General features: G+C 36.2%; 1 protein-coding gene across 1 annotated transcript in view; it reads right to left on the bottom strand.

Annotated features, from left to right (window-relative positions):
- ctdp1 (CTD (carboxy-terminal domain, RNA polymerase II, polypeptide A) phosphatase, subunit 1) overlaps positions 1 to 20,805 on the bottom strand; it is a 100,616-nt gene that overhangs the window by 74,275 nt on the left and 5,536 nt on the right. Inside the window, exons 5-10 of the mRNA XM_084130062.1 lie at positions 18,931 to 19,081; positions 17,752 to 17,842; positions 14,672 to 14,838; positions 12,963 to 13,910; positions 5,715 to 5,856; positions 3,880 to 4,104 (exon numbers count right to left, since the gene is read on the bottom strand). Of these exons, the coding sequence (XP_083986188.1) occupies positions 3,880 to 4,104; positions 5,715 to 5,856; positions 12,963 to 13,910; positions 14,672 to 14,838; positions 17,752 to 17,842; positions 18,931 to 19,081 (1,724 nt within the window). The remainder of the gene's footprint in view (positions 1 to 3,879; positions 4,105 to 5,714; positions 5,857 to 12,962; positions 13,911 to 14,671; positions 14,839 to 17,751; positions 17,843 to 18,930; positions 19,082 to 20,805) is intronic.

Raw genomic sequence — 20,805 nt, 5'->3', positions numbered from 1 at the left:
AAAAAAATTAAGAAAATGTTTGGAGGTTCTTATGTTACAACACTGGACACACAACATGGATAAGTTACAACAGGTAAATGTCAGCTCTGTGAATTAGGTTGACAAAAACCATTTCTCATTGTTAATCAATCTTTATTTTGATGAACCGATCTTTTTATCTATGCTTTTTTCATTTGATGTGTGAACAAAACTTCACCAAATATTATTTGTAACATGTCTACCATTCAATAATCGCAATACGCTTTGAGTTTTCTTATTGATTTGTTATTGTTTTGATATAAAACAAAGTCAAATCATTCAAATTCTGTTAATTTTATAACAAAATTCAAACCATAAATGTTATTATGACACTCTTTGACACTCTCACAAAGAAAATCTAGTTACAGATCTAGCGGAATTTCTTGTTATCCTTGAAGAGCTTCAAACTCTCAGGAGAGCTTAAAGAGCTGGTCCTGGATCAGGGTCAGATATTAAATGCTCCGTCAACCACAGTGAACATCCATACTAAATCAGATAATTCCCATTGCCGTAGTTCAGCACCTCATATGTATGATGTTGTGCCGTGTGACAAGGCCCATATGAAATCTGCCACCTTTTCATATATTTTTATATTTAAAATAAAATGCTGAAAACTTAGGGAATGAACTTAAGCATGGTTTAAGTTATATAAAACTGGGAGATTTACACTTTGATAGAAGAAAGCATGATCAAATGATATTTCTCTGATATTTACAGGTTTCCCATGAGCATAGAGACTCTGACAAATTGGCAAAGTTTTTAGACATCTGTCTTCCCATTCGCCTAAAAACATCTTTCAGTGGCATATACAGTCCTTTTCTATTTTGCTACCTAGCAACAAAAGACAAACATGGATGATTTTGTATTGATGCTTGTGTCCTCTCATTTTCTGTTCTTGAATCATTCAACAAGGCCTGTTGCCTGGAGACATCCTCTCGACAGCAGCACAAGAGCACTCACTGCCAGCCTACATGTGGCGTGCCGTAGCAGGGCATCGTGCAGTCCAGCTATTCATTCAACATATCAGGCCAGCTGTAAAGTTGAGCGCTCATTATGATATATTAGTTCAGCTTGCAGATGCCCAGAGTGTATCTGTCTGGAGAGTTAGTCAGGTAGAGCTGTGGTTTAACTATTAAATTTAGCTGTGAACTCTTGTAAATGGCTCCTAGAGGACAGAGAATTGCTTTATTAAATCTGCAGCCCCCTACATGGACAGCAAGTGCAAGGATAAAGCAGAAACAAGACAAATGGAAGGAGACTGTGATCAAGCTAAGAGCAGTAAACAAATGTCTTAACACAAGATCAGGAAAAGTGTGCCCAATCCTTCTCCTGCAGAGTTGAGATCCAGCTATAAACCACACCTAAACCAGCCAATCGATTTCTCCAGGTTTATTTCAAAATCACAGGCAGGAGTGGCACTACGGGTGTCCGATGGACACAACTGGCCAAAAGTTTGGAATAATTTTTTTGAAAGAAGCCTCCTTGCTCACAATAGCTGCATTTATCTGATCAAATATATAATAAAAACAATAATATTGTAAAATATTATTACCATTTTTCTTTTTTTTTTAAGTCTGTTTCAAAACATTTTAAAATGTAATTTATTCTTGTGATGGCAGCAGCCATTACTCTATTCTATATTGTCACATGATTCTTCAGAACTCATTCTATGGTGATTTGGTGCTTAAAGGGATACTCCACTTTTTTTGGAAATAGGCTCATTTTACAACTCCCCCGGAGTTAAACAGTTGAGTCTTACCGTTTTCGAATCCATTCAACCGAACTCTGGGTCTGGCGGTACCACTTTTAGCAAACTTGACTCTTCTGTAGTTACATCGTGTGCTAAGACCGACGGAAAATGAAAAGTTGCGATTTTGATATGATATATCAAATGATATGACGCAGCGCCTGAAAATAGGTCTAATAGGTTAGACAAACTTAGTCCCGGTCACGTTGGAAGTTACCGAGCTGGGGACTATTTTCAGGCGCTGCGTCATATCATTACGCCTGCTGGACTCATAGTACGGCAGCAAAGTTTCTTGATTATTACGCAGGAATGGGAGTATAGTTCCTAGCCATATCAGCCTAGAAAATCGCAACTTTTCATTTTCCATCAGTCTTAGTACACGATGTAACTACAGAAGAGTCAAGTTTTAAATAGGAAAAATATCGAAACTCTTTGGTCATTTTTTTGAGAGAGATGCTAATGGTCTTGTCCGATTCAATGATCTATGCTAAGCTATGCTAAAAGTGGTATCGCCAGACCTGGAGATCGGCTGAATGGATTAGAAAACGGTAAAACTCAACAGTTTAACTCTGGGGGAGTTATGAGCCTATTTCCAAAGAAAGTGGAGTATCCCTTTAAGAAACATTTCTTATTATCAATATTGAAAACATACCCTCAGGAAAAAAAAGGTGCAAAAGCTGTCACTTGGGATGAGGTACCCTTTCAAAAGGTACTTATATGTACTATTTAGGTACTAATATCAAAGACTTTAGATATACAAAGACGGTGCACTCAGATTACTATGAATGGGAGAGAGTGCAACACGCAATATGGCATAATAGTCCCGCCTTCTAAATAAAAGAGCCAATAGCTGATTGTTAAAATTATTGCGTCACTGAAGCTTCCGTTAGACACTCCAGTTGCTAAAGAAACAGTCAGTGTTCCGAGACGTGCTCTTACGATTGTGCATGCGCATTGGCTACTCCAGCCAGAAAAAAATATTTGACGTTTTTTGTCATGCTTTTGAAACAAAATTTATGAGACAGTTGTCAGATTTCATTGGTGATTTCAAACACGAAATGTAATGGTTAGATTGGTGAACAGCTTTAGAGAATTTGATGTTTCCCCAATCAAAGAGATAGGAACTGCACTTGCATGACTGAATTTGTTGAGCACAAAATAAGACGTTTTTAATTTTTTCCATAAATTTAAAATTAATGGAGCTGGAGCTTAGCACCAGAAAAAGCATCCTTAAAGTATCATAAGTGGTCTATACGACTCACGCATTTTATTCCAGGTCTCTTTTGAAGTCATAAAATATCTTTGTGTGGGTAACCAATCAAAATATAAGTTTCAAATATAGAAGTTGTATAGACCAATTTTTATGATGTTTTTTATAGTAATTTTGTATTCATTCACATTATACTAAACAGCATGGGCAGGACATTTTTTAAAGTTCTCATTTTGTGCTCCACTGCTGACAGAAAGAACTCATGAGTAAATAATAACTGTTCCTAAGGTGAACCATTTCTTTTCTAATTTATTTCTCTCTTCTCAGATGCTGACGCAGTGCTGTTTTTTTCTCCTCTTTTTCGATCAGCATTTACAAGCTTGTTTTTATTATTCCCTTGTCACAGCAATGACCAAAGGTGCTGATGGAATTTGCTAATAATTTCTGTTTCACAATCTCAGAGCTGCCAAGGCGCAATGCTTTATTTCTCACAGATTTTATTTAGAGTTTAGAGATTAATGTGAAATATACTGCATGAGAAATCCAATAGGAGGTGGGGAAGAAAAAGGCAAGCACAGCATACGGGCCTTCAGGGAAGGTCTCACTGGCCAGGCACATTTCCCACTGGCCTTTCATACAAATGCCTAATAAGTATAAAATCAAACATCATATATCATTATATTCCCTTGCTCTTTAAAAATAAGAAGTTTTATGTACTGTGCCAAAAGTGTAAAAGTAGACCCATAAGATAGATGCATGATTCTGATACAACCATGAGTTCATTAATATGACTGTTATATTTACACATCAACATCTATCTGACATTCAGTGACAGGTTTGAAGAAAATCAGTGTGAACTGCCAAACATAAAAAAAAAAAACAACATAAAAAGTACATCAAGTACCTGAGGGTGGACATATCTCCCTCAGTCGACATGGACGATCCATGTGAGTGCAGATAAGAGGGCGGACGGGAGGCCTGGGGACCCCGGCGGATCAGTTTGCCGGTGACGGGGTCATAGGTCCGCATTTCCGGTGGTGAGAGGGACTTGTGCTGAACAGGAGGGGCCTGGAAGAGAGGCCTCGGGACGGACCCCTGGAGGTCTAGAAATGCGGCGGGACTATTGCTCCTGAAGGACAGTGAAATATGTTACACATTTTCGTTTGTTCAGATTGCATCAAAAAATGTCACCAAGTTATGAACCACTCAGATGGAAACTTTTCTTTTTAAATTAATAAACAACAATAATAATAATAATGTCAAATGAAATCAAATAAAAAATCGTATAAGGGGTTAAGTGGATGGGTTACATAAAAAATAGGTTACTTTATATCTTAAGTGGAACACAAAAGGAGAAGTTTTGAAAAATGTTAACAATGAAGTGAGTGAGGACAGATGCTCCCATGGTAAAAAAAACACACCATAAATGCACAGTCGCACCAATAACAATAACTATATTAGTGTACACGTCAATGGACAATAATTTTCTGTTTATTATAAGCTTGAGTTGCATTTATGTCATTTAGATGTTTAAATGCTCAAACTCTTTAAAATTAATTCAACTTAATTTTTATTGTCCATCAGCTATAGCCTAGAAATCTAGACGCACCCTAGCGGCAGCAAAATGTATTTTGCAGCCAGGTGGGTCTAGGCACTCTCAATAGACCTTCTAGCTGCAAAAACCTAAATTGGGTCAGGCCAATCACGTCGCTTATAGAGTAGGCGGGGCGGGCTTAACATATGACGACAGAGTTGCGACGGTTACCTGCCTGCGACTTGAAAACAAAGAATGACAGCTGCTGGAGAACAGTCTTTCGAATCGGCTTTGTCCGCGACTCTGGAGGACATGGAGTTAAGTTTTTCTTTGAGAAAAGAGCAAAGAACGGCATTAAGTCATTCTTTAAAAAAGGAAGATGTGTTCGTCGTTTTGCCGGCCAGATATGGCAAAAGTTGAATGAATCTATCAACTAGCTCCGCTGTTGGGAAAACGCTCTGGTTGGTTGAAGCGCTGTCCTATTGCGTGCAGAGGGAATTTGAAAGACAGCCGTTTATCCCGCCCCTCGGAGTGAGCGTGTCTATGGTGAGTTGCCAGACTAAACATCTTGATGTAGTCTGGCTTGCCAGGCTACATCAGCCAGGGAAAAACTGGTCAAAGTGATTCCAACGATACTATTCCTCTGTGTGTCATTATCATTATAGTTGTGGTGTGGACTTCTCTGTTCTCATAGAATTAGAACAATTATTAAAACTTTATAGTTATAGTTATCATTTTTGTTGCGCATGGCCTTTAAAGGTAACAAAAGTATTTGATATCAATAGTTCAGTTGTGTGCAATATTTCAAGTCATCTGAAGCCATATGATGACTTTGTGAGAACAAAGACTGAAAAATCACGCTTGACAGTCGTGGTGACAATTCACTTTCCATTGACATCCTTTTATGCGCCACGAGGGAAATTCATGTGCATTTGGAACAAAATGAGGGCCATTTTTAACTCAGTCATTTAAAATTCTTTAATACTGCAAAAGTCAGTAAACGCTGAAAGATTTCTTGGCAAATGTGAGAAGTTCAGTGTTTCATATTCTATGTATGAGAGTTGCAGTTCAGCGAGTGCAAAACACAATGAAAATACTGATAAAACGGAATGTTGTTGTTACAGTCTTAATACTGCAAGGCCCATTGAACAAAGGATAAAAGAAAAGCAAGAAAGACAGAGGCGAAGCCTGCAAGAGATAAATACCTGTGAGATTTGTTATAGTCCTCTTTGAGAGGAAAGAGTTGCTCCTCTACTCGCTCCCAGCGCTCCAAGCAGCCCCACAACCAATCAGGATTTACCACATAAAGATGTTTACAGTCCTGAGCTTGACGAACTTTCTCTGTACCTAGACAGAGACACACACATATAGAAACTGAGATAAACAACACCACACTTTCAATGTGCAAGTTTCTTGCCAGTGTCTCTCACTCCACTATCAACTGAGAGGAATGTACAGAGCCACAGGCAAAAGAAAACTACCAACTGAACTGAACATGTTGAGAAAAAAAAGTTTACCAAATGACCAATCACTGCTACTGGCTATCAAAAATACAGTAATAATTTGTCAAGCTTAAAAAAAAACTAAACCTTTGGAATCGAGAACTGATGTGATTCTCGAATTGATCTGTACATACGATACAACAGTAGACAAGTGGAATGAGTAACATGCTTCTCTAGATAGCGACTAACAGCGGTAACTAAATTGGCACAGCCATATTATTATATATCACAGTCATATATTAAAACATCAAACTATTGTCTTATATTGCTGCCATTTTATAAAAGAATACAGTACTGTTCAAAAGTTTGGTTAGAAAGATTAAAAAATATATTACTTTATTCTGCAAGGACACATTAAAATGACCACAGTAAAGTTACAGTAAAAACATGCAACAAACAATTTATTTTTCAAATAAATGCTATGTTTATCTTTCCATTCATCAATCATGAATTAATACAGACCAATTAATACTAGCACTTACCTTTTCTATTCCATTTGCTTTGTTTTTCTAATAAAAAATAAAATAAAAAAAGTGTACTGTGCTAGACTAACTTGTTACAGCACTTGTACACTGTTGCCCTCTTGCTGGCCTAATTGCTTGTATTGTTCTCATTTGTAAGTCGCTTTGGATAAAAGTGTCTGCTAAATGATTAAATGTAAATGAAAAAAATTATTTAAGCAGCAAACCTGTTTTTAACATTGATAAGTGTTTCTTGAGCAGCAAATCAGCAAAATTTCTGAAGGATCATGTTACACTGAAGACTGGAGGTATTTCAGCGTCGTCATCACAAGAATAATTACATTTTAAATGATATATAAATAGAAAACTTATTTTAAATTGTAGTAATATTTCAGAATCGTAATGGGTCTCATTCACTAAACATGCAAACGCACAAATTTGGTGTGAAATCTGTGTACCAACGTTATCATGAACAAATGATTCAAAAACGTTCGTACTAAAATCTATCTTAAACTTACGCAAAGTGTACGCAATTTCATCTTAAATATATTCCATCATATACTGTGAAAGAGTAAGAAAAGCTGTGTTATAGCTTCAGCTGTGAGCTTTCTCTGAATAAAGCAGCAGACATACGCAGATATTTGAATCTGGGTCTGTATAAAATATGAAAGCCCTTATATGGAAATGTTTTGGGTGTGTTTTGCGTTGGTTTTATGCAAACGAATAAACTCATGCATGCGGCCGAATACTTTTGAATTGTAGTGTATAATTTAATGAAAGTTTCTAAAATATCTGCAATAAAAATAAAAAAAACATTCAGAGAATCAAGACTTGACATTTGAAAACACAACAGCATTAAAACTTTCTACAATAGCTTTTATGACGGAATTGAATTGTCGAAACCCAGCAGCAAAAACATCTTGATGAAGTGATTGGGTTCATAAAGTATTATTATATTACAGGAGATTTGTATCGATTTTATTGTTTTCAATCTCCTTGCATTTTGATGCAATTTAATGCATTACATTGAAAATGCAATCAGAGTGTTTTGAGCATGTGATGAGTAAAGAACAGTTACACAACTCTACCTCTGCCTGCTGTCTAGATCTATGCATACATATTTTCCTACCATTGTAGTCAAAATTGTGTGTTGCCATGCGCAAAAGTTATGCTTGTCTTATCAAACACCACTAATCATGTTGGTCCAAATAGGACATGAATAAAATCTGCTCACATCCACCTACTGACTTTCATTATGGAACGTCCTGTTTCGCAGCTCTTGTCTGAATTGATCATGTGTGAAGTTGTGTCTGTAAAAGCGAGGGATTAGAAAGCGGGAAGGACATCCACGCAATTACACAATCCAGCCACCAGACAAATAATTTGGCATCAAAGGCTGAGATCTGTAAAAAGCTGTCAAAAAAAAAAAAATACAGTACAGGGAGAGAAAATTTGGCAGCTCTTCGCTTCTTTTTTCTCCCGTATGGCTTTGTGGATTTCCTTCCACTCTTCCTCTCATTAGCCGTTCAACATTTTAAACTGTCTTGCGGTCGCTGTGTTTGGCAGAGCTGAGGCTGCTGTCGGACAAATGCGAGGGGGGGGTGTGTAACAGTTTAATATGGCAGTGTGGTGACATTGGAGTGTGGAAATGTTTGCTTAATGCTTAATGGTGACCAATTAGACAGCACTCGACAGTAATTACATTTGCACTTGATCGTCCAAGTGTGTGTCTCAGTGTGTGTGTGTGGGCTTTTTCGGGGGTGGATAGTGTCAAGATGAGCACAGAGGAACATTAAACTCATTTGAGTTTGAATAAATAAAGTTCATGAAGCTCCAAGACTGTGTGTCAGACTTGATGTTGACCTTCGGCTAATTCCCGTCCTGTTATTTACACTTTAAAGTGAAACAGCAGGTTATGTCATCTAGAAGCCAGAGAAGAGGATGACGCTAAAATAATAAAGCATCATAAACCGCTTGATCTGCATGATGCATAATTCAATAGATATGTGCACATCCAAAGTTGCGAAGAAGAATATCGCATAAAACATTTGCAAATAAAGCACCGTTTCAATTCCACGTGTCCAAGAAAACAATCTTCACTTCCTAGGATACTGGCGCAAAGCATAAGTAATAAAAAGAATTCAAATTTGCTGCAACCAGGAAAGGCTGTGAATCTTTTTTCCCTACATAATAAATGACTTGCACCTCTGAGCATGTAGATGAAACGCAATAAAAACTCATGTTTGTGACGGCAATCATGAGACAAACGAGTATGACGAGAAACGTAATTATACCAATTTTTGTTGCACATCCAGGAATTTATTTGGTAGACGTGTTTCTGTTGTAGTTTATGTACGTTTTGTTACCGAATAAAAAATAATAATATCCGAATAATAATAATATAATATTTTATGTGCATCTTGACCTTTCCACCCAGTGTTTTTAAAATTCACCAAAAAATATGTGGATGGAAATCTTTAGTCATTAGCAATTTTTTGTTTTGTTGCGAATGACAAATAAGACAAAGGTAAGAACAAAAAATCGAGTTTAAAACATGCATACATACAGCCTTGAAATTTTTAGTCTTTGTTTCATATAGTTTTTTAACTTTAATTTTATTTTCAATAAAAATTTCATGTCATGTGGTTTAATTTAACTATCAAGTAAAAAGTAAAGTTTTCAGTAAGTAAGAAAATACCAATTGGTTGCACCACATGACTGATTTGGCATACTTTTTTTCTAATTATAATAATTCAAAATAATTATTTATTTATTTAGCAAATAATTGTTAAAGATCATTCCAAACTACTTTTTATCTTTTCAAGAATTTTGATGTTTGTCCGCCAAAAATATTAAATAATAAATAAATAAAAACTTGTATAAACTCTAAAAAAAACTTTATAGAAGTGAATAAAAACTGTGCATCATGTCATTGATCCATATCATAGTGCAAACTACATAGACTGTATAGTCATGATTGTAGGGGTGTAACGATACCCTCATGTCACGATTCGATACATATCACGATACTGAACTCACGATACGATATTGTTTTGATACTCCAAGACATATAGTAGAAGGTTAACAAAAAATGTACTGTTGATTAAAATGCTAAATTTAGTGTTACATTGGGGGTGGAAATGAATAAGCTTGGACTTGGTGCTGGTGCACAGGACAATAGTGACACCAGAATACAAATATTCATGATTCTGAAGCTGAAAATACAGAAGTATTTTAGACAAATATGCTTGTACTCTGTCACTGACTAGATATATTAAAAATAATGCAGGCCACTTACTGGTAACATAAGACATTTGGCATTATAAGGACCCACAAACATTCCCCCATTGCATTATCATACATTATATTCAACATTAGGCTATATGTAGTAGTTTAATGTAGTACTGACACTAAAACTCTGTAAACTTTAATCTTTTCTCACAATAATTTTAATTTTGGGTGAACTATCCACGATAAATAGTTGCATTTTTGTATTGCGATATATTTTGACACAATATATTGTTAGGCTACACCCCTACATGATTGTCAGTGTCTCATTCGAACACCCTCACGGACACACACAATTAAAATTGTGGCGTGCATATAAAAGAAAGCCATTGTGCTACTGCTGGAAATGTTTTGTCTGGAAAAGAAAAGGAGCCTGGAGTGTCTGCACTCTGCAGTCAGTCATGACTTGACAAAAGAGGGCATCATAGTAACAGCGATCTCTCTAATGGTGCTGTGGTACACCTGGACTGATAAAGGACTGTACAGGAACTGTCATTCAAATCCTGTCCTGCTACAAACATCAGATTCAGGTGAGAAAGGTGAGAACTGACAACTTTTTTTTTCTCTTACAGATAATGAGCAATTAGAGAGAAACAAACACAGCGCTAATTATTTCACTATGCCAATCATTTGTGCTGACCTCTCTGATTAGCACAGAGTTGAGACAAAGTTCATCTCCACTGCTTATGACACAATGCACCAATCAGGCGAGTCAGATATATCTCTTAAAAAATTACCAATCAACACCTCTATGAGATCTGCTCATCACATTAACAAAAGGATCAAAATAAAGCACAACTTCACAGAGCACTGTGCGTTTAAATATAACACAGATATGAGTAAGCAGACAAACCTGTCAAAAACGTCTTTTTTTGAGGACTGTGATCAAACCCTTTTGAAAAACTGCAATTAAATGTCTACTTATCAGTAAGACGTGTCTGATCGGTGTCTAGTGAACAGCTTAATTATACAGGACATTGGGGCTGCATGACTTAATAATTGTAATCTAATTGTGATTCTTCTGATAAAAATTGTGATTACGATTAAAAATTAGCTGTTTGTTTGAAGGGCTGCACAAGTTGGCCAAACATTTTATGATATCATATATAATATGTATAGGCCTATACTAACTATAATATAATAATAATGATAATAATTTTACAGTACAAACTGTAAAATTACCATACTGAAATTTACGCCTGTTCATTTTCAAACATTAAATCTTTGATTTTGCCAGAAAACCTTAGGAAGACCTTAAAGCTTCTATTTTGTTGACAACAGTCAGTTTATAAGCGCTTCTCATTACAAGTATGGGTAGATGGTCAGCGCATTTTCCCAAATGCACATTATAGCGACCCAAACTCAGATGCAGAGTTGAGGCTCGTGTGGAGCAACATTTATTGTGAACCGAGCGGCTGAGACACTGAAAACACTGGATCATGAGCGACACACGTGCAAATGAATAGAACTACGCTTTGCTCTGAAACACGAAGCACATATATTTATATTTATTTAATCAAATCACAGCTTTTGAGATTTGATAATCGCAATAGACCATAACCCCAATTTCAGTTTTATTTGGATTAATCATGAAGCCCTTCAGGACTTACCTAAGGCCAACTAGTTGTTCAGACAACCCGCTGACTAGCAGTGCTAGGTAGATTACTTACAAATTGTAGTCAGTTAATGATACCAAATTACATGACAAAAATTGAAGTTAGTAACATAGGCTAATCCATTCCATTACATATTTAAGGTAATATAATTTGACTACTTTATAGTTTTAGATTACTTTTGACCCAACTCATTTTTCACATTGATTTGAATAGGATAATTTTCTACCATATTGATATAAAATACAAAGATAAAGAAAATATATGACATTCTTTGTTATCAACAACATAAAGTGCATTAAATATTACATTACGTTAGGGTTTCCCACAAAGGGGTTCATGATGTAACTGCAAGAAAGCATAAAAATAAAAATATTTATGTTTACCTGCATGTCATGTGACCTTTAACCGACATCAGTGGACCGCAAACTTAATTTTATTATTTAATTAATTTTATTATTGACTTAACTTGTTAACTTAAAATCTCAGTGGGTACTTTGTGTAAATATATTAGGTCAAAGAGGTTCAGCTCAGCTGACAAAAAAAGTTGGTGAATACCTGCATTGCATGTAAATATGAAATGACGTGAATTTGTGCATTTTAATGTGTTTGAAAGACAAAAGCTTTCCTAAGACTGTAAACATGGCTAAATGACTCACTGAGTAATAATTTAAATAATAATGAATGTGTTCGTTAAGCGCTGATTAGATATGCAGTGTTGAGAAAACACTTCTTAAAAGTGAAATGATTTCTGTGGATCTCAGTTTTCAGTGATAGGCTCATGACTAGTGGCTGGTCTGTGTATGCAATTCCACAAACCTGGAAGACCTTCTGAACCAATACAAGTAGTAGGCTTGTTTAGAAAGGAAAATGGAAAAGATAATAAATAAATAAAAAGTAGTATGGAGAATCAATAAATTATGCATAATTTACTGCCACTGTGAGAATAACATGTAATCAATAAAAAAGTAACAGAAGTCGGATTATTTTAAAGTATTTTAAAACGTAATCTAATGAGCATTTCACTGTCCAATGGTCATGCCTTAACTGCAAATTCAAGTATTGCATCCTTCTCATGGGCATTTCACAATTTTTGACTTTTCAGTGTTAGTTAAATCTCTTTTTTGGCTTATTTTATCTATAAAAGAAAACGTGCCTAATAATTCTGCACACCCGAATATAAGGCGTTTTTCATGTCCAGCCTTCATGAACAAGTATATATCACTAATAATTATTAATGATTAAATACAAAATTAATAGTAGTTATTAAGATTAATGTGGTTTGGAATTGTCAAAATGTGCCTGAAAAAAAAATATGATCAGAAAATCAACGTGCCTAATAATTCTGCACGCACTGTAATTATAAGTACTTAATCTTTAGAATCTGATTATGTAATCCAGATTACATGTAATCCGTTACTACCCAGCACTGCTGACTAGTCACTTTTGAAAATATCCCTTCTTTACTAATGTGTTTTTAGCATGCGTGACTGTTAATATTTTCTTATATCTCCAGCTTCCACTCATTTTGACTGATATCATCAAGACTTAAGATAGTCTACCAACAAATGAATCTAACAGTGACTCACCTGCACGTGCAGCAATAAGGTGGGTGGTGCGGTTAGGGTCTTTGGCATTGAGCACCAATGTCTTGCCAAGCTTGGCACCCAGTGCCTTGGCATGATACCACTCTCTCGTGCGCTCCATTGGGTAGTTGGTGGGATACAGGCCGCTGAAAATGATCGTAGTGCCCTCCAGCGAGCGGCCTTTCAGTTCCGGAACGATTTTTCTAATGTCCGGAGTCTCTGAACTTTCTTTCCTAAGGAAGGCCTCATAGCGTGAGTAATACTCAGTGTGGATTCGAACCAAAACCTCCTCCAAGTAAATGAGGTGGTCGTCCTGGTCAGTGTCTTCATCTTCCTCATCATCCTCATCCTCCATACTATGATCTAAAGACTCCTCACCCATAGTGACACCGGACTGCTCACTGTTTTGAGACTCTGTTTCAACTTCCTTCTTGTCGGAACAGCCGTTGCCTAAATCACTGAGACCCTCGGGATCTGTTTCTGGGACATCATCCCCCTCTGTCCTCGGTTTGACCCCATCCCCATCATCCTCTTTGCTTTTACACTCCTCTGTTTTTGTTTGTTTGGTTTTCCCAGCGTCCACTGGCTGTCCTTCGCCATCACTGTCAGATAATCCCATTTTACCCTCGCTTTCACTGTCGCTCGAAAGGTCAAAATCCAGATCATTGGCAGTGGCGTCAGGGGCAGCGTTTGGGATGTCAGTCTCAACTGAGGTAGATGTCACACCTGAGCTGCCCTCGCCCTCCGTTTTCAAATTACACTTGTCATCTCTGCTCTCACTCTCCCCTGTGGGGTGAGTCCTCTCATTGGCTGAAGCTCCCTGAGTGGTGGTGGCAGAGGACAACTCCTCATGCCCAGTTTTTCTGTCTTTGTTGGATTTCCTGAGGCCGTTTCTCTGTTCCTCCTGTCCTGATGATTCCAAGTTCTCTGCAGGTCGCCCAGCCTGGCTACCTACAGCATGGTAACAGAAGTAATGCTTGGTTATCATTAATATAACAATTAGTTCTTTCAAACATTCGCTCTAGGGCTGCACCATATTGGAAAAACTTTTTTATCCTGAGATATATTTTGCAATATGAAAAAAAAAAAGTCCAGATGACTTGAATAGTTAAATTTGTAAAAAAAAAAATATATATATATATATTTATACTGGATTGATTGGCGTGATTTTTTATGGAAGTGAATCTGCATAGAAAATAATAAACAAATTACTCTTTAAAAATTTTACTATAAATTTGTTTTACTACAAATTACTATAAATTTATAAGCATAGATATATACAATAGAACCAGAAGAAAAAATCTTTTCGATGAAATCTAAAGGGACAGAAAGGACTGAGGGACAGAAAGCTTTCAGATTCCATCAAAAAGATAATTTGTGTTCCGATGATGAACGACAGACTTACGGGTTTGAAACGAAATGAGGGCGAGTAATTAATGACAGAATTTTCTTTTTTGGGTGAACTAATCCTTTAATAGAATGCTAATCAACATCAAACTCTACTGGAATCAATTGCATGTCGAGTCTCTTGTGCATTTCATATGAGCAGCACTATTGCTCTTTGAGATGCTCTTGTCACAAGTCACTTTAGGTTAGGATACGGTCTTAGAAGGTAGCCTATATAGACAAGACAATAGGGCAGGTCACTTTGGCTAATTTGCAGTTCCCCGAGCTATTACGTTAAATAGAGTCACTGGGAAAATGAACATTACCTTTTTTGGCCATCTGGGCCTCTCGTGAGCCCGGTGGGGCGTTGATGTCACCGGTTCCCTGGAAGTAGATATATTTCTTCACTGTGATGAGGTTGGGGGCGAACTTCCACACATCCTCTCTATCGTCTATGATGCACACCATGGAGTCTCCACAGGGGAACAAATTTCTACAAAAGGCACACCAGTTTTTATACTGACATTTGTATATGCTCATATTTAGCAGCTGGTGGTCGGTTATGACTAAATGAACAGAACCCAGACAGTGCCAGCCTGCCAAGACCAAAATGTCAATGAGCATTTTATAACATTAACATAATACCAAAAATAGGGTGTCCAAAAACTGTTTGGATAATTAACTGGTCTCAAGGTGATTTCTAGTGGATATATGAATTCAGTTCTTCTCAAGTTTACACAGGTGTCCTAGCAGAGGAACCACAGGTGTAGAGAATGACATTAACTAATGTGACCCTGGACCACAAAACCAGTCACATGGGATTTAAATTGAGATTTATACATCATCTGGAAGCTGAATGCACTGATGTATGGTTTGTTAGGATAGGACAATATTTGACCGAGATACAACTATTTGAACATCTGGAATCTGAGGGTGCAAAAAAAAAAAATCTAAACATTGAGAAAATCGCCTTTAAAGTTGCATTCACTCACAAAAATAAATGTTTTATATATTTATGGTAGGAAATGTACAAAATATCTTCATGGAACATGATCTTTAATTAATATCCTAATGATTTTTGGCATAAAAGAAAAATCGATAATTTTGACCCATACAATGTTTTGTTGGCTATTGCCACAAATATACCCATGTGACTTGTGATCCAGGGTCACTAATGTTAAATAACGTTTGACAACCACAAAATGTCCCAATGCACTGGAAAATTATTTTTGTGCGGTCTCCCCTTCAAATAAATACCTTGATAATTTGTTATTCAGACATCTTGAAGTATCTTGAGCATCCAAACATGTTTGGGGCCACTGGGTATGCACAGTAATGAGTATAGATTTATCTGTAAATGTCTGGTACATCTAAACAGCCCCTGAACATCTTTCTAACAGCTTGAGTTTTGAAATGGCAAACAACGCCATTCACACTAATAGAAGCATTGGGCTGCAGAGACTCGGCTTCTGTGGGTTTTATCGACCTAAAGAAAGTAATCTGTGAGCAGTTGAAGTTTTTGTATGACACTGGCAGCTCTGTAAGACTGTTCTTCCTTCAAGGTCAGTATAAGAGCTCCATATGAAGCCCACACATATTAAGAGTCTGTCCTGAGGAAAGTGAACTGGATTTCCTTCAGTGTAGTTAATGCATAAAACAAGAAAAAACAGACTGTGCCTGGAAGCCTTCAGATGTTTTTGTCGTCAAAGCAGGATAATTCATGCTTTAATACTATGATATAATATACATTCAATGATTAAAATGTTCAACATTCAGCTTACAAGGTTTACGGAGTGTTTCACCTCAAAGGAAATAACATGAAGGATGTACATGAGAGATGGGATATATTTTCAGAAAGAATGGAAAAATACACCTAAAAATGCCAGGTTTAAAAAATATGGCGCTTGAAAGCAGTCTCAAGTTGAGTCAGCTGTTCTCTTCTGTGAACGTGCATTCGTGCAGAGAAGCTTTGTTCACACTGCTGGAGTCAAGAAAATAACTGGCAGCATTTTCACATGAGGTTGACTAAGCTTTATATTTAACAAGAAAACCTCTTTGGATGCTTGGCTTTTATAATTTAAGAAAGAAAGAAAGAAAGAAAGAAAGAAAGAAAGAAAGAAAGAAAGAAAGAAAGAAAGAAAGAAAGAAAGAAAGAAAAAGAAAGAACAAACTTCCCTTGCCTTTAGCAAACACCACTAATAACATCACAGCCCAAATCAAACACTAAAAACAAATAAAATCAAATATCACATTGGGGAACTTACACTACCGTTCAAAGGTTTGGGGTCTGTAAGATATTTAGGTTACACTTTATTTTAAGGTGTCCTTGTTACAGTGTAATTATACATTTAAGTACTGAGTAATATTACTTAAAGGGATGGTTCAACGTAAAATCAACCTAGGCTCCTTTGCACCATGACATCAAGCCAAACACCCCCCAGAAGCCTTATTTCGAGATATCAGCCGAATGGCTTAGTGCAGGCGCTATTGGCTCCAAATTTGTATATCATAAATTACCACTAATAACGTTTTAATAATGGTTTGGCTCGATGTCATGGTGCAAAGGACCCTAGGTTGATTTTACTCCGAACCATCCCTTTAATTACATGTGCTATAGGGTTCGGGTTAGGATTAGAGTTTGGTTTAGTGTTAGTTGCATGTAGTTATGCAAAATGTATAGTTATTGATATAGTAACTACATGTAACATATGTAACAAGAACACTAAAGTAATGTGTTTCCGATATTTTAATGCTTTTGAAAGTCTCTTATGCTTAAAGGCTGCTTTATTTGATAGTGAAAACAGGAATACTGTGAAATAGTATTCCATTTTTAAACTGTTTTCTATTTGAATATGCTTTAAAATGTAATTTATTGCTGTGATGACAAAGCTGAATTTACAGCATCATTACTCCAGTCTTCAGTGTCACATGATCCTTCAGAAATCATTCTAATATGCTGATTTGCTGCTCAAGAAACATTTATTGATCTTTTGTAACATATAAATGTCTTTACTGTCATTGTTGAACAATTTAATGCCTCCTTGCTGAATAAATTTGGTAACACTTTATTTTAAGGTGATGTAGTTACATGTTGATGTAGTTACATGTACTTAGTATAGTAATAACAGTAAATTATGCATAATTACAAGTAACAAACCCTAAACCAAACCCTAACCATACCTCAATAGTGAGTACATGTAGTTAGTTAATATTACTCCATACTTATTTAAGTACAGCGTAACTAAATCACCTTCAAATAATGTGTAACCAAAAGTGAATTTCTTTCAAAGACAAACTTTTGAACGGTAGTGTAAACGAGTTGAATTTGATGCTTCATATCAAGAAAGACAATGGAAGCTAAACTACTCCAGAAGTGTAAGACTGAAATGAGTGAAACATATCTCACCTGAGGTTGCCGGTCTTAGAGTAGGGGTCGATACATTCATCTCTAGACATGATCCGATGAGAGAAGAGTTTCTTTTCAGGGTCTAAAAAACCTTTTTTTTAAAAGAGAAAACGTGGTATGAGTGAGAGAAAGAGAGAGGAAAGGATAAAGTGTAAATTAGAGCTGGAAGCAGAGCTATAAACACGGTGATTTCGCTCAGACCGCATTGAGACTATTTACAGCTATAATAAAAGGAAAAACAGGAAAAATAAAACGAATCAATGCTTTTATGTTTTCAAAGGTGCAGCGCTGATAAGCTTTCAATCTCCTGTGCGCGCTTCCTACGTAAATCAAGACTTTAAATCAGAAAAGTTGAGCCATTTCCTTTATTCGGTTTTATCTACTGATGTTGTGTCCACAACCAGACTACAGAATCTGGGTTTATGGGAAGTACTGATGCCAAGATGCCCAAAACTCGAGACCTCTTTAGGTCTCGTTCAAAAGGTGGTACATACACCTGGAAAAGAGAAACCTGAGGGGATCTACTGTGCCAAATAAATCCTGCAAAATCCGACCTGAACTAAAACCAGACTGTACACTCTCCAAGCACACCAACTACACGTCCCATAATAAAATCTCTGAACTAGATAAGAGAATGAATGCGTCACACATAACGATTGCCATTATAGCGTATAGTTTATATTAAAGATGCCAATAGAATGGAACATCAGTTAACAGATTTTGTTTATTGGTCATTAAGCAGATGCTTTTATCCAACACAGTTAACGGGACACTGAATGCTTGCAGATGACACTTTTTCTGTGTTTGTTGTCAATTTGTTGCACTAAATATCCAAACACAGCAAACAATGTACTTATCCTCAAACTCAAAATACTGAGAATATGAACAAATGCTGCCACCTGGTGTCATAGTGAATTCAATCCTGCTGTCATAGACAATTCAATCTCTCACACAAACACTATTATAGTTATAAGACTGTTTTGCATGTTTACCATTCAAAATCCAAAAGTCTGATCGCATAGATAGATCACAAAGATCGCTTCTTAAGCCGCATGAATTGAAGCATCATGTTTGTAGCACAAATGGAGCAGGACAAGTTCCACATCTAAGTTTAATACTTAGGGTTAGGGGTTTCTTTGCACTGAGCCGTACAGCGTCCGTCACATCATAGTTATGTACCTGCAATGGTGTGAGCGTATAAACGGCTGCCAAAGGTGAAGACGTGCAGCTCATAGAGTTTGGCGATCTTTTCTAGAAAGTCTTTGCAGTGAGGCCGCAGTCGTGTATGAAGCATAGGCTCCCCTCGTCCTAGCTGGAAATGAAAGATTCCCTGGGGAAAAAAAACCCAATGCAAAGCAGTTAGAGAAAGGAAAAGATCAACACCGTTAGAAAATTATACAATATATACAACCGTTCAAAAGTTTGGGGTCTGTAGGATTTTTTTTATTTTATGTCTCTTTTGCTCACCAAAGTTGCATTTGTTTGGTCAAAAATACAGTAATAACAGAAATAATAACTCAATTTAAAATGACTGTTTTCTATTTTAACATATTTTAAAATATAATTTATTCCTGTGATGGGAAAGCTGAATTTTAAGCAGTCTTCAGTGTCACATGATCCTTCAGAAATCATTCTAATAGGCTGATTTGCTGCTCAAGAAATATTTCTCATAATTATCAGTGTTGAAAACAGTAATGCTGCTTAATATTTTTATGGAAACCGTGCTTTTTTTTCAGCATTCGTTGATGAAAGAACAGTATTGCATCTGCTTTAGAGTGAAAAGCAAGAATGTATGAATATTCTGCTGCATTTCAATCCTGTCCAGCTGTAGCAGGGGCTTTTAGGAGCATTCATTTAAAAAGAAATGTTCTGGAAGCTTTAAAAGCAGCACGCTGACAATTTTTCTGAAAGCAGACATAATGCGTTCTTTGAGGAAACCATTTGAGCATTTGATAGCTCAGTTAATGGTCTGGTAATTGTTGGGTATAAAGATCTGAAATAGATTTTTGTTTGAGCTGATCTACTGAGTGAATGCACGCCGGCAGAATGAAAGTATTACTCCTACGAGAAGAATGAATCGACAATGGAAGATAGCAAAGAAAAGGAGCATGATGCAGTCATTTAAAAGAAATCAATCAATGCTCGGATGCATTTAACAGGGTTCTTGCAGGTTTCAGTAAGTCAAATTTAAGACTTTTTTAAGACATTTTAAGACCATAAAGATTGAAATTTAAGACCTACACGACGCATTACCAAATAAATATTCAAATCAAAGAATTAATTTTATTTCAATGAATTCAGTAATTGAAAAAGCATTAATTTAATTTACAGATAAATCACATTAGTAACCTTCCACACCCAACAACGCGTGTCAGAGAAAAGAACAGAATCTATTTATTTTTTTTATAGAAAATTGTACTTTGCATATTATACTGTAAAAAACACATAATTAGTTGATTTTAGTTGATCATAGTTGATCATGACTAGAGATGAAATGGCATGAACATTTAATTTCATGATTATAGTGACAAAAATGATCATGGTTATCACAGAATCCTGTTCAAAAAGTACAAATACTACACAATGAAATCAATTCACCATGTTTTATGTCGAAAACCAGCAAATAACAAATAAATTTCCATTAAAAATTAATATTTGTGTCTTGCATGTTATATGCTAACATGTACAAGTTAAAATAAAGGTTTGAAAAAAAAGGTTTTATAAAAAGATAAACCTCACATATTTCAGACTTCAAATATTTTTTTTATAAAAAGAATGAGTCCAAAAGATAAATTACTGACATTTACAATGTACTTTAGCTTATCTTTTATTATTAATAGTAAAATTAGGTCTGATTTTCCCGTGGCGTCTGTCGTTGCTATGCAACCATGCCCTGCGTCTCCACAATGACAAAGAAGTTTTAGTGGCTAATGGATTTCCCACCACCGAAAAACACTTGCTGTAGCTCTGCTACAAGATTTATTTACGGAGAAGAGAACACCACCCGTAGTGTTTGGGTGCACCCCCATCATTCCTGTTGACTGAGCTTTCAGA

The sequence above is a fragment of the Abramis brama genome (genome assembly GCF_963993115.1).
Source record: "Abramis brama genome assembly, chromosome: 12".
NCBI classification, from domain to species: Eukaryota; Metazoa; Chordata; class Actinopteri; order Cypriniformes; family Leuciscidae; genus Abramis; species Abramis brama.
Note: the sequence above shows the minus strand (reverse complement) of the source record. Positions and strands in the feature narration are given on the sequence as shown.